Below are 12,582 nucleotides of genomic sequence, written 5' to 3'. Positions count from 1 at the left end.
CCCTAGCATTGAATAAGAAAAGCCAACGAATATCAAATCTATCTTTGATTTTTTCGTGTTAGAATCTTGGCAAATTAAATTACCCACCATTGAGAATAGGATATATGTTATTATTTGCATGATTAACCAACACACAGCGACAAGACTCCATGTGATGTCATCAAGTCTTGTTAAGGATATGGAGTTTAATGTGATACTCTCCATCTAAACTAGCCAACACATCTGTGGCGTATGTTCAATGCCGAGTAGTATGCCCCCATATCTGCCACATGGCGGACAAGAAAACCAGGAGACATCAAGACCACCGAGAGGCGGTTAAGAAGAATCACCGAGAATTCCCGTCTTCCCATTTATTAAATATGCACAAAATCCCAATTATAACCCCGAACACAATCATAAAATTGCCACGTGCTAGCTTTATTGACCTAAAAAAAATAAGCTCTAGAAGTTGAAGAGAGTAAGGCACGATCATTAGCCATTGAGGCTAAGGCCAAATTGCTTTTGGTGGAGAACGGATCATGTTCACCGATTTGAGCATCATGGACACGGAAAAGAAGCCATCATCCGACGTGTGATCGCCCATATCTATCTTTAATTTGACCGGTTCCTATGAAATGTTTGTCTGTTTGCACTTTGATTCATTACTATTGTCGTGTGAACTACATTCCTAATTAGTGGTATTTATTAGGAAAACTGCAAATGGAGGACGAGCTACATATAGCTGTTTATATTTATAAATTTAGAAATCATATTTTTATGTTTTAAAAAAAAATCTGAAACAAAATACTAGATGTAGCCAATGATGGAATCTACAACCATGCAAAATCTTCATGTGAAATTATTTGTATTATTAGCTACACAAAAATGAAAAAATCTGACAAGTTTATAGTTTTGAAATGTGCACTATTCACTATACTCAGATTCCAACATTTGTCTTTTTTTTGTAGCTTACAATGCAAAGAATTTCACATTGAGAATTTGCACGTTTATAGATTTCATTATTGCCTACATCAAGGATTTTCTTTAGATTTTTTCTCAATTTTTAAAAATAGAGAGCTGCATGTAGCCCGTCCTCCATTTGTTCACTCTCGCATTTATTAGCACTATATCGAGTTTTGTGTGGCCTCTTTTGTTCATATATTGTCATATTTTGTGAAATAGGAAAAAATTAACCAAAATAGCCACCACGGACTAAAATGTGCCTGACCACTGGGTCTGCCCCTGTCCCAAAAAGACAAGGGTGGCGAGACAGCCAATTTTGTGTCCGCGATCCGAACTAAATGGACCAAAACGGACACCTTTAGTGTCTGGAATGGATCGGGCCGTGAGAAATCCACTTCACAGACATCTCACACATGTAACACTTTGCATGCAATTGTATTTCTGTACAAAATAAGAACGAACAAATATAGACAGTATAGGACAAACCATTCTCTTACCAAGCTCTCGCCAGTCGCCAGAGATAGAGCGTACAGAATAACAAAGAAAATTAAAGAAGATGGACAGATCAATCTGCCCTTTACAACGATGCAGCAACTTTCTTATTTTTCGTAATCTCACTCAGAATTCTTGGTTTTGTACCTATTTGGTCAAGCAACTCTGCAAAATATTGCCCAGCAAGCACATGACAACAACAAAAACAATTTGGCAACTGCAGTTTATGATAATGTTCATGCAAAATGTTTACCTCAAAAAAAATGTTCATGCAAAATGAAAAACAGATCTGGAATTTCAGAAAGTGGTTCCTAGTGGCCTAACTTTTGTTGTCAATTTGGCTGCCGGTTGTAAGGGTTTGGACAAAGTATTTTGTCCCTGGAATTTCAGAAAGGAAGTGGAGATTCATAGCATTTTCACATGAGAAAAACTGTAATTTAGCAATAAATTGCACATGTCATTATATGTCCAAATACTCTAAAGAACAGTGAAATGAAGAATATTAATTTAATAAATAAGAAGAGAGAGTCTGCAATCATAAAATAAAATCACTTTTTATTAACAGATAGCACAAAACGCCCCCATCCAATCACAAAAAGGAGTGCACAAATCTGTTATCCTTTGTTGATCAAAAGCGAGAAGAAACTATCATAAAGGCTGCAGTTAAAAGTCAACATGTCAATTTTGAACGGTGGAGAGGAAGTTAGGCACCATAATCTCGAGTAACCCCTTGGGGTTGTCAACGTGAACCCAATGGCCAGAGTTGGGGAGAACGTGGAGTGACACTTTCCCAGAATCAGGATTGCCGCCTCTCCTTGACAATGCTTTTAGTCTCTGCACATCATCAGCATGCCATCTATCACTCTGCTCTGCTTGTACAATTGAAATCTCCAGACCCTTTGGTGGGTTCTCCAGCAGTCCCCAGTAGCTTCTTTCTCTGAAAATTAACAGTAACTTAAACTCAGTTTGCATACAGCAGAACGTTGATTATGTTTCGATGATACAGGGTTACACGGCATGGAGTTCACCAATTGAAGATACCAAGACAGACAAAGAGGAAGTGAAATAAACTGAACCTTTACCTATATGAAGTAAACATGTCTGTGGCAGCCTGAAGATCAAAACCCCAGGTCACATGCTCATTGTCCTTCTTCAAGTTGCTACCAATCCATTCTGAAAGTGATTTGGAAAATCCAAGGTTGACCATGTGGTCAACAACCCACCTGACAGCAAACATGTATTATCATTAAGGGTCTGAAGAAAAGTGAATCATTAGTAGTTTGTCTTCAAAGGGCCAAATATTTGCTGTCTCAAGGACTCAACAGTAAGTTTGCTTGCATGATTGCATTTCTAGTGGAAGGTTATCATTGGACAAGGAAGGCCTCAACCATTAATAGCAAGAGGACTGTGCTTCCTGCTCAGCATTACAGATTTAACAGGACAGGTTTCAATATCTTGTGTTTGGATATTAAAAATGCAAGGTGCATCTAAGTTTATTTTGGTGCTATGGGAGCCACACATAATACTCTGAAAAAAAGGCTATACCATAGATCTAGCATCAAAGACTTGCATCGAAGATTTTGCTTCCATGCAAATATTACCATAGATCTAGCGAAACTTTGCGTCCATCCACACCGTTCAGGCTCATGATTACACGCACTATAGCACATATTAACAAGAATTATCACTATAACTGATTATCCTATACACATTTTCTGTTATTCCATATGCCAATGGTGTTATCAGTCATCATACACAACACCGTTTGCACATGAATCATCTGTGTGTGATGGGCTGCTACGTATATCTTTGGCCAAGTTGATGTACGCACTAATTTGCTGAAGCCATGGCTCAATGCCCACTAATCCATAAAATGAACAGATTGGATCATACACTTTACTTTTATGTATCAAATGAAGTAGGTAGTAGATAAATATATCTCGGCAGGGAATGAACGAGATAGTACTTGCGTGATGGAAGCGATGAAGGAAGACTTGATAGTGTCTGCAAAACCCGTTCAACTTCACCATCACTGTTATCTGTTTTTACTTCTGCAGGGACAGAATCAAGCACCCAGAGCTGTTCTGCATCAAAGGAAGTCACATAACAGAGTTATACATGTTCTTTATCCCCTTGACCCAAGTAATGTGCAGTAAGCAGCAGACATGACAGATATAAAAGTCATGAGATAAAAGGATAGCAAGGAATTAACTAACATGTACTAGAATAAAGAAGTTATAATTATGTCAGGATAAACCGTGATAAATTGTCTGAGTTTGCACTGAGATGCTAAATTAGTATCCATAGTACACAACTCAAAGTGACACATACACAACTACATGACTGTTTCCACGCCATCTTTTTTTCTCACATCACCTTCTGATTTTTGATGCCTATATAAACAAACATTTGTGTGATGAAGATTCTCTACAGCTATTTAAACTTACAAAACCAAACAATCTATGCAGACGAACTAGCATGTTAAAATCAATCCCATGAAAACTAAATATAACTCACTGCACCTGTTTGGGAAGAGCAGCTGATTCACCGTAGTCCCCACGGGAACAGCTCTCCGCGAAATCCAGCGCAACCTTTCCACCCATGGAGTGGCCCACGACAACATCCGGCCATGCCCAGCCCCGAGCCTTCACCAAATCAGCGAGATCCTTCGCTGCAGTCGACATATTATGGGGCGGGGACAACCCCTTGATCCTGGCTGAGTTCCCATGGTTCCTCAAATCCACAAGAACCATCCTCCACTCTGTAAACACATACATACAAGCACCAAAATTCAGCTCTCTGAACAACTCTGTGCCCAGTAAGCGGACGCCGAATTATATCAAATGCGAATGCAAGGTGGGCACATTTGCGACTCTCCTTGCTGATCGCGTACCACAATTATTAGCAGCAGTGCTGAATTAAGAGATGTACGCGTTTAATAAGGGGGTGTTTTGCGGATGTTACCATCGGAGGGGGAGCGGTCGCGGAGCTGGGAGGCGAGGGAGCGGGAGAAGGTGCGCCAGTTGCGACCGGAGCCCAGGAGGCCGTGGAGGACGAAGGCGGTGGCGGTGGACGGCTTCTCGGGGGAGAGCTGGATCTCGTCGAAGGCGAGGGTTTCGGTCTGATGGGCGGCATCCGAGTGGACGGAGGAGGAGAGGAGGGAGCGCCAGGGGGACCAGGCGGCGGAGGAGGAGAGGAGGCGCGAGCGGAGCGAGGACGTCGACGCTCGGAGAGACGCCGCCATGGCCGATCGCTCCGCGGAAGTTCTTCACAAGGCCGCGAGCGATGCCGTGGTAATTGCTGCCGATGATTCTAGAGAGAAAAAAGAACTAAAAAGGAGAGAAAAAATGAGCAAAAAATATGACAGCTGTGGGATTTGAACCCACGCCCTTTCGGACCAGAGCCTAAATCTGGCGCCTTAGACCACTCGGCCAAACTGTCGTTGTTGTACTATAGAGATACAGAAGTAATATAATCGAGCTATTACATGGAAGGTCGCTGCAAGGAACTGCGAGAAAAGGCCGACCAACCAAAATTTTGTCTGGGCGGTATCAGCTTGTCCATTCGTTTCTCATCCCCACAGGTTGATCCGGTGCACTCATTAACCGTCAATTCTGAATCTCCATTCTGCCTTACCTTCGACCTGCAGAACCCAAGAATGGCGGCTGCAGCTGCGAGGCAACTGTTGGTCCACAGGGTCAGTTCAGGGACGCTTCCAAAGCACACGCCCAACAGCCATGGCCTCTCCGCTTCCCAGTGCTGGAACAAGGCCGAGAAGCTCCCCCATTTCCGAGCAAGGGTGGCCACCAAACCACCGCACGCCGTGCCGGGGAAGGGCGGCATTGTGCCGGCCGACGACGATGGGATCAGCCTCGGCACGGTGAAGCTGCCTGGCAACATCGACGTCGCTAGGTTCGAGTCCTTGTTGTTTCAGGTTAGTATAAAGGCTTTCCTTGCGTATAATATTCTACAGTACCTTCTTTCTTGGTTTATTCGTTTAGGTGAATTTGTTAGTGAATGTAATTATATACACCGAAGTACATAAACACAACATAAACTGATGCGTTAGCTTAACTGATGTTTATTTCGATTCTGTCTGTTTGACAGTGGGGGAACAGCCTCTGCCAGGGCGCAATGTTGCCACTACCAGTGCCTATCAAGGTAAGGCAAACTGAGAGCTTAGTAGTATATCATTTTGATACTTCCAGATTTTGTTCAAAAAAAAGATACTTCCAGATTCCTTCAGCTGATACATTTTCTCATTTGCAAAACAGGTGGACAAGGTGGAGGGTGGGATCAGACTAGGATTCATCGGAATCGACAACGGCGCGACATCGCTCCTGGCCTACATCGACTGCCTGGTGTCCCCAGCGCCCGACGGCTCCGGGCTGGTGTTCCAAGCAATTAGGAACGGTGCTATGAAGGACATGGAACCACCTGGGGAGCCTAGGATCATGAGGAGCCTCCTCCAGGCGCTTCAAACGTCTATTAGGCTGTCGCAAGTTTGACAGTGAACAAGGAACATGATGCAGCAGGCTTTGCCATTCCCTGTCGATACGACCTGTAAAGCCTGTTTTCCAAAGGTCTCGTTTCATGTACTAGTCCAAAATGAAGATATGAATTCAACTACAGTAAGTGACAGTAAGCAGATCCACTGTCCACAATTTTTCTCTTTATTCACGATACTTCTCGAGGGATTCCGCTAGTTACAACAACTGGTACACACTCACACGGAAAGAAAAGATGTCAATATAACAACTGGAGCATTTTCAACCATCACTTTTAAGTATACAGGAATCACTGTCAATTTGGACTGGAAAAAAAATCAGCCTAAAACTCACAAGGGCCAACCACTATCTCAAACACGATGAGCTAATGCAGTTTCATTTATGACGTCGAACAAGCTTCTAGCTTTGGGAGGACACTGCGCCATGCGTCAGCGATATCTTTAGCTAACTTCGCTTGACCTTTGGCGAATTCGTGGAATGCAAGTCCAATATCAGCTGTCTTCTGCTCCTGGAATCGTGCAAGCTCGTCATTCATTACACTAACTATGTGCTCGTACCTCTTCGTAGCCTCCTCACTGGCTGCTTTCAACTGCATTTGTTCACAACAAAACACTTGTCAAAACAATTATTCATACACAATTTGTGCTCCCTTGAAAGTTGAAATAGTGCCTTAAAATGAACACTTGCCTCACTGAACTCAACTTCAGATTCGGAAAACTTCTCAGGGTTCATGAACTTCAACTTTTCGCTGCAGTAAAAAGAGGATTAGAAACTTTCCAGTTAATAGTATGGAATAAACATGAGATCAACATTACAAGGATCTTGGACCTTGTGTTATGATAAGAGATCAGGAATTTATTATTTAATCATCGAATCTTGAAATTGAGATAGTGCCCCCATTTTTATTACTCCCTACGATACACAATAAGTGTAGTTCAAAACTTATTATGTATCGGAGGGAGTAGTTATTATCCTGAATGGTTAAGGCACTCCTAAGGACATTTTTCCTAAATTATTACACTTTGTCACTGAGCATGAAATAGGTATATGCAACACATACAGGTTAAGCTCTTTATACTTCCTCTCCTGGTCCAAGTCAAAGTGCTGCCTGAAAGCATTGGCTCGATCCAGCATAGTCGCCTGTCATGACCATGAGAAAATAAGTCATGAACTCAATCTAGCCTAAACTCTTCAACATTATATGCAATTCTTCATTTACATTTTATACATGGAAAATGGCAGAAACTCACCTTTATTGACTGCACAGCGCGCACATAATCTTTCAAAGGTTCTTCAAAGTTAAAGAGAAGGTTGTCTGCCTATAGCAATAGCATATCAACGTCATTAGATAATAGAAGCACTGAAATGGATGGTGATATGGTATTTAATACAAAGTGCTATTGTCCTCGGTATATTTTTTTACCTCTCTTTGAAGCTTTATTGACAACATCTCTGACTTTGAACCAACTTCAGAAAACACCTTCTCCAAGGAATCGCCTTCACAGGCGCCTAAAAGCTTGATCGCCTTCCCAAAGTCCGCCAAAGATTGCCCAAGTTCTAATAAATGAGAATAAGAACGGTGTAACTGGTCTTGCAATCCAGTTAAACATTTTCATAACAAAGAGCAAGTTCAGATATTCTTAATGGCCCCTGAACGCTGTCTTGTGCTTTATGATATCATGAAACAGGCCAACTAATTACTGTCTTTTTGGCAAGCTAGGATAGGAATGGAGGCTGCCAATTTTATAGGAAAACTAATTGTGAACGAACATTCAAAATTTACTGCCATTCTACGTTGGGCCCGTGACAAAGAAATTGGTCACCATGAAATTTAGGATCAAGAAATTTACCTCTGTGTCTTTTCACAAGGCGATATGCTTGTTTCTGGGCCTCTGCTAGATGATTTTCTAGCTCAAATATGTAATGTTTAAGCTTCTCATATTCAGGAGTAGATTCCTCCACAGGCTTTTCTTTTCCCAAAACAACATCACTGACTTTTGACTGTACATCCTAGAAAAATGATTACCAGTTATTAATTAGAGAGTGAAAAAACAATACTCGTGGGGGTCATGACACTTTACTGTAATCTTATTAAAGGCAGTATCCAGGTAATATCAAGAATGTCTTACTCAGCAAAGAAACAGTACCTTAAACATCTGTAAGAAATCTCCTGGCTTTTTAAACATACCAGACTCATAAGACCTTGCTCTATCCATTTTCTGGTTCATGCACATGAAAAAAAAAAAATATATTAGCTGAAAGAATGCCATGGAATGACTTCCAATAGATCATCAAAGGTGAGCCTTGTGATGCACAGATTGCAAAATACACACTTGGCACTCAAAGCCTTGTATTGGTACAATGATGGGATGCTACACCTGGTGTTCCTGGAGGATCTTTTCAATTATGCAGTGAAATTACACTCATTTTATTTCGATCTCATGAAAAATTTCCTTGTGCAATTAAACAATGATCACACTGCAAATCACCAATGCAGCATGAAACATGTAAAAGTCAGTTGGCCCAAGAGGTTACTTGACTATTAACAGCTACCCAAAAGAACAATATGATAGAGCTAATCATTCATATGTCACAAAGTATCTTTACATAGATGTGAACAGTCAAAAAATATAATTTGTTTTATCTAAAATAAAATAAATATACATATTATTGGTTAACAAGGAATGGTAGCACTCTAGTTATGCAAATCCTTTACCTCTTCGTCTGCCTGCAAAAATGTCCTCAAGTCTTCACTTTGCTTAAGTTCAGGGTGTGAAGCTGTTCTGTTGACGAATAGGTCCAGAGCTTGGCGCCTCAATTCAATGAACTCTTTGCTAAACCGGAATTTCTCTAAGGGTAAATAAAAATAACAATAGCTCAGCACACAGCAGAACAAAATACTGACACTGCAGTTCAGTGATGCAGATTTTTTTTTTTCAGCTCTACGAGGAATATATGGAATAAGTTGTTCACAGAGCTATAATTTTGCATATTACCAACAGCATTCTTTTCCGGAAGGGGAGGTATAAAGATGCCTTTGAACTTCTCAGCTAGCCGATCATGCAACCACTCAAAGTCACTATAGCGCCGGATAACAATTTTCTCTCCTCCCTCGAATTCAGGTAGGTTAGTCTACAGAGATAAATATTACGTAATTAGTAAATCAATAGCAGCAGAACCATCATATAGCCCAAAAAGGAATAAGAATATGACTTCTCAAAGCAGTAAATGTGATACAGCTACTAATAGCACTCCACGACAAAAAAATAAATAGAACGGAAAGTAAGACGAACGTTGGAGGTCAATTCAATAAGCTACACAAATTGTACTTAGTCAGGCATAGGTGCGAGCAATATGTGCCAGAGGTGCTTCCTCGTAGAATCATATTTCATCGCGGAAGGGCAGTCTTTCCTTTTTAGGGGAAGAAGAAATTATCTTGTTCGTAGTGGAATATATACATTCTCAGCAGATCTTAAACTCTACGTATTCTGTGTTATCCAGTGGGCACCATCTTCATATTGCCCTGATGCTCCACAGCTCCTCTCTACTACTCTTTCGCGCCAGCTTTCAGAATAGTCCAATGAATGTTCTGCGGGTTTTTTTTCCCCAGCTCGTATTTAGCTCTAATAATCACGGAATATCTGTTAACAGCTTCCTACTCAAAGGCCACAAGATTTCGCACATCACCGAGGTCATTTATTACAGAACTGCTACTAATTTAGTGCCGGATCTACGATAAGAAACCGGAATCCATAAATTGAGTTCCACTGCTCACTGGCACCTAATACCGGGCAAAAAATTGCTCTGACATTTGGCATCACCAAACGGACATAAGCAAGTAATCAACTCGAACGGCGCCACATTAAAACCTACTGAATCTAGACTAAATCCAAGTAACGGACCGACGGTTTGGGGACTTGGAACAGAGAACGAGTCAGATGACCTTGGTGATGACGCGATAGGAGATGTAGGACTGGACGCCGGTGCCCATCTTGACGGGATCCGTGACGGAGATCGACAGGTACGGCGCCCCAGCTGCCGCCGCCGCCGCGGGCGACCGCGGGCTCTGCGACTGGCTCCTCTCCTGCGGGAGAGCGCATAGGTAGATTCAGTGAAAATTTTACCAATTGAGAGCGCGAGTGGTCGGTAGCGCTGCGGGCGAGAAGCGGCGGCGGAGGGGGTCGGGCGACGGAATTACCGCGGAGATCATGGCGAGCTTCCTTCCCGGCGAGGTCTCGACTACCTGGTGCGGCACGGCGAAGCTACCGGAACAAGAGGAGGGCGACTTGGGAGGAAAACGAAGAGGATTCCTTTTTTTTTTTCTTGATTTTCCCGTGGGCGCTTTTTGTTATTGGATTGTGTGTTAGTTACGGGATTGCAGGTGGCACGTTATTGGATATGGGCCGTAAGCAAATATAAGCAAGGTCGGCCGGTTGGCCCAGTTTTACAAGTTTTACAGTACTTGCTCTACTATTTTTTTTAAAAAAAAGCGATAGTTTTTTCTAGTAGGAAAATGTTCCTTGCAACCAAATAACCAATGGAAAAGTATGTAATCTGCAGTTCAAAAACAAGAAAGTATGTAATCTGAGTTTACTGGCCACGTCTTTTTTTGATCTAGTGTTAAGATGTTATAATGTTCTGATATTTTACCATCTTATTCTAAATCTATTTTAGTTGAGTTTGATATACTCTTGGTAATATAATAATAGGTGTCACATCCCTGTTAATTCATGATTCATGTAGCTGCAATTGCATATACTTTTCCCAGAGCAAAGTTTAGGTTAAGTAATGTGAAATTTTTTTAACTTACCTCTAATATTTACAAAAAAATATTAGTCAATGCTACTGTTCTAAGCCAAATGCCACTTGTTATTATGCTCTCTCCGGAGTGCCCTAATGCAATGTGTGCAACCTTTGAACACCTCTTTCTGGTTCCAGTCGCAGGTTTAACATTTGTATGTCTGATAAAGGTGAATTGTTTTTTAGTGGAAGGCGATGTTTCCGTTGACAACGAGACGTATGTGATAATTTCGTCAATCTCAAGATCCAATTCACGGCTGAGCCTTTCAAAGATGATTGTAGAAATAGGGTATGTGCATTTGTACCGTGTTTCCATCAATCAGATGAACCGGTGATCCAACCACCAAACCAGTGAACCGATTGCCTCACCGGTTCACTCAGCGGGCCGATTTTTAAACTATGCCCGGAATCCCTGCCATTGATGTACAGTACAACACCTTTGCCCCTGTTCTTCCCCAAAGGGCAGGCAGAGTCCAACAAAGCCGTCGACCCAAGTCCGCATCGGCACGCATCCCTTGTTTACTGCGCTGCCGGATCGCCGCCTCTCACCTCACCTCTGACGTCTGCCGTCACCCGCCAATCCGGCGCCAGCCCAGCCGCGCCATGGACCGTGCGCGCAACAGGAGCTCGCCCAGCTCCGACCGCTTCCTCGCCTCCTTCCTCCCTCCCGCGCCCGCCGCCGACCTTCCCGCCTCGGCGGCCTTCGAGCTCGACGAGGACGACCTCTTCGCCTCGGGGGTCGCATCCCCCGAGCGGACACAGCCACAGCCGCCGCCGCGCCGGCCCCTCCTCCTCTCCTCCATCCGCGGCGCAAACCCTAGTCCCCGCCCCCGCCGCCCGCCGGGGGGCATCCTCGAGGCCCTCCCCGAGCGCCTCGCCCCTCTCTCCCCGCCACCGTCTACCTCCTCGTCCCCGGCGACGGCCCTTCCCCGCATGATCCCCACCGCTCCCCGCCCGGCACCGACGCCGGCGATGTACATGCCGCAGTCTGCGCCGGTGAACGTGCCGGCGGCGCGGCTGCGGCGACCTCCGGTGGAGGCGTTCGCGAGTGAGCCGGACGAGGACGACGATGACGAGGAGATGCTGCCGCCGCACGAGATGGTGGCGCGCTCGCGGGCGCGGGAGTCGCCCATGACCACGTTCTCGGTGCTGGAGGGCGCCGGGCGCACCCTCAAGGGGAGGGACCTCCGCCAGGTACGCAATGCCGTGTGGCGGAAGACTGGCCTGCTCGATTGATCCGTTGTTGCTGCGTTCGGCAAGAGCATTCTTCTCTTCCAGTGATTGAGTTTGTATACTTGAAATTGTTTTGTAAATTATGCGTGATCAGGTGTTTATTTTAGCTACGCCTGTAAAAATGTTTGCTGTATTACTCATCATCATTATTTGTAAACTCACTATTTGAGCTGCCAAGTACTCCGTAAGTGACATTGAACTATTGATATGAATTAAGATGATTGTGTTCTTATGGGTCCTTACTGATGCGGGTTAACATCAGATGATGTAAACTTGGGCATTTCTGAGATAATGTTAGTTGGATATTACTTTGTACTGAAGCTATGTAGCTGGATCCTTTACTTGAGCTCATTAGCTAATGCAGTTTATTCTTTCGGTAAATAAGATAGTTTGCATTTCTTTTAGCCGGTGTGATTCCGCAAATGTTGATTGCTTTGACCTCGTCTTGGGAAGTTGTTCGTAGATTTATCATTGGTTGTTAAAACCTTTCTGTCATGCTTGGTCTCGTCGTCATATTTAAGCTGGAACATGGGATGTGGCAATAGATCATGGGTGCATAATTGTTCAGGGCATAATTGTTCAAGGGTTCTTAATTTTACTGCAGTTG

General features: G+C 43.4%; 4 protein-coding genes and 1 non-coding gene across 5 annotated transcripts; 2 read left to right on the top strand and 3 right to left on the bottom strand.

Annotated features, from left to right (window-relative positions):
• Nucleotides 1–1,972: 1,972 nt before the first annotated feature.
• Nucleotides 1,973–4,781, bottom strand: LOC127344334 (uncharacterized). The gene is made up of 5 exons (XM_051370570.2): nt 4,399–4,781; nt 3,957–4,195; nt 3,401–3,513; nt 2,517–2,657; nt 1,973–2,371 (listed from the first exon to the last, which is right to left on the bottom strand). Exons 1-5 carry the CDS (start codon nt 4,676–4,678, stop codon nt 2,113–2,115), a joined length of 1,032 nt encoding a protein of 343 aa, XP_051226530.1. The 5' UTR covers nt 4,679–4,781; the 3' UTR covers nt 1,973–2,112.
• Nucleotides 4,782–4,795: 14 nt separating this feature from the next.
• Nucleotides 4,796–4,875, bottom strand: TRNAL-UAG (transfer RNA leucine (anticodon UAG)). Its single transcript has one exon. It is a non-coding gene; the product is annotated as a tRNA-Leu (tRNA).
• A 175-nt stretch (nt 4,876–5,050) lies between these two features.
• On the top strand, nt 5,051–6,082 carry LOC127344336 (uncharacterized). The gene is made up of 3 exons (XM_051370572.2): nt 5,051–5,368; nt 5,542–5,595; nt 5,709–6,082. Exons 1-3 carry the CDS (start codon nt 5,093–5,095, stop codon nt 5,940–5,942), a joined length of 564 nt encoding a protein of 187 aa, XP_051226532.1. The 5' UTR covers nt 5,051–5,092; the 3' UTR covers nt 5,943–6,082.
• A 78-nt stretch (nt 6,083–6,160) lies between these two features.
• On the bottom strand, nt 6,161–10,276 carry LOC127344335 (sorting nexin 1). The gene is made up of 11 exons (XM_051370571.2): nt 10,141–10,276; nt 9,886–10,026; nt 8,939–9,074; nt 8,659–8,792; nt 8,090–8,161; nt 7,793–7,952; nt 7,366–7,499; nt 7,193–7,261; nt 7,003–7,082; nt 6,630–6,690; nt 6,161–6,531 (listed from the first exon to the last, which is right to left on the bottom strand). Exons 1-11 carry the CDS (start codon nt 10,150–10,152, stop codon nt 6,322–6,324), a joined length of 1,209 nt encoding a protein of 402 aa, XP_051226531.1. The 5' UTR covers nt 10,153–10,276; the 3' UTR covers nt 6,161–6,321.
• An 896-nt stretch (nt 10,277–11,172) lies between these two features.
• On the top strand, nt 11,173–12,266 carry LOC127344337 (uncharacterized). Its single transcript, XM_051370573.2, has one exon. The coding sequence runs from the start codon at nt 11,346–11,348 to the stop codon at nt 11,976–11,978; it is 633 nt and encodes a 210-aa protein (XP_051226533.1). The 5' UTR covers nt 11,173–11,345; the 3' UTR covers nt 11,979–12,266.
• Nucleotides 12,267–12,582: the final 316 nt, after the last annotated feature.

The sequence above is a fragment of the Lolium perenne genome, chromosome 3 (assembly GCF_019359855.2).
Source record: "Lolium perenne isolate Kyuss_39 chromosome 3, Kyuss_2.0, whole genome shotgun sequence".
Taxonomy (NCBI): Eukaryota; Viridiplantae; Streptophyta; class Magnoliopsida; order Poales; family Poaceae; genus Lolium; species Lolium perenne.
This window is presented reverse-complemented; position numbering and strand designations above follow the sequence as displayed.

Coding starts and splice junctions, on each gene's coding strand:
- LOC127344337 (XM_051370573.2), top strand. CDS start 11,346: ATGGACCGTGCGCGCAACAGGAGCTCGCCCAGCTCCGACCGCTTCCTC.
- LOC127344334 (XM_051370570.2), bottom strand. CDS start 4,678: ATGGCGGCGTCTCTCCGAGCGTCGACGTCCTCGCTCCGCTCGCGCCTC. Junction 4,196..4,398: donor CGACCGCTCCCCCTCCGATG/GTAACATCCGCA, acceptor ATGTGTTTACAG/AGTGGAGGATGGTTCTTGTG. Junction 2,658..3,400: donor TCATCGCTTCCATCACGCAA/GTACTATCTCGT, acceptor GTTTGCTGTCAG/GTGGGTTGTTGACCACATGG.
- LOC127344335 (XM_051370571.2), bottom strand. Junction 7,953..8,089: donor ATTTCTTACAGATGTTTAAG/GTACTGTTTCTT, acceptor TCATTTTTCTAG/GATGTACAGTCAAAAGTCAG. Junction 6,691..7,002: donor AAGTATAAAGAGCTTAACCT/GTATGTGTTGCA, acceptor TTTTTACTGCAG/CGAAAAGTTGAAGTTCATGA.
- LOC127344336 (XM_051370572.2), top strand. CDS start 5,093: ATGGCGGCTGCAGCTGCGAGGCAACTGTTGGTCCACAGGGTCAGTTCA. Junction 5,369..5,541: donor TCGAGTCCTTGTTGTTTCAG/GTTAGTATAAAG, acceptor TCTGTTTGACAG/TGGGGGAACAGCCTCTGCCA. Junction 5,596..5,708: donor CACTACCAGTGCCTATCAAG/GTAAGGCAAACT, acceptor TTTGCAAAACAG/GTGGACAAGGTGGAGGGTGG.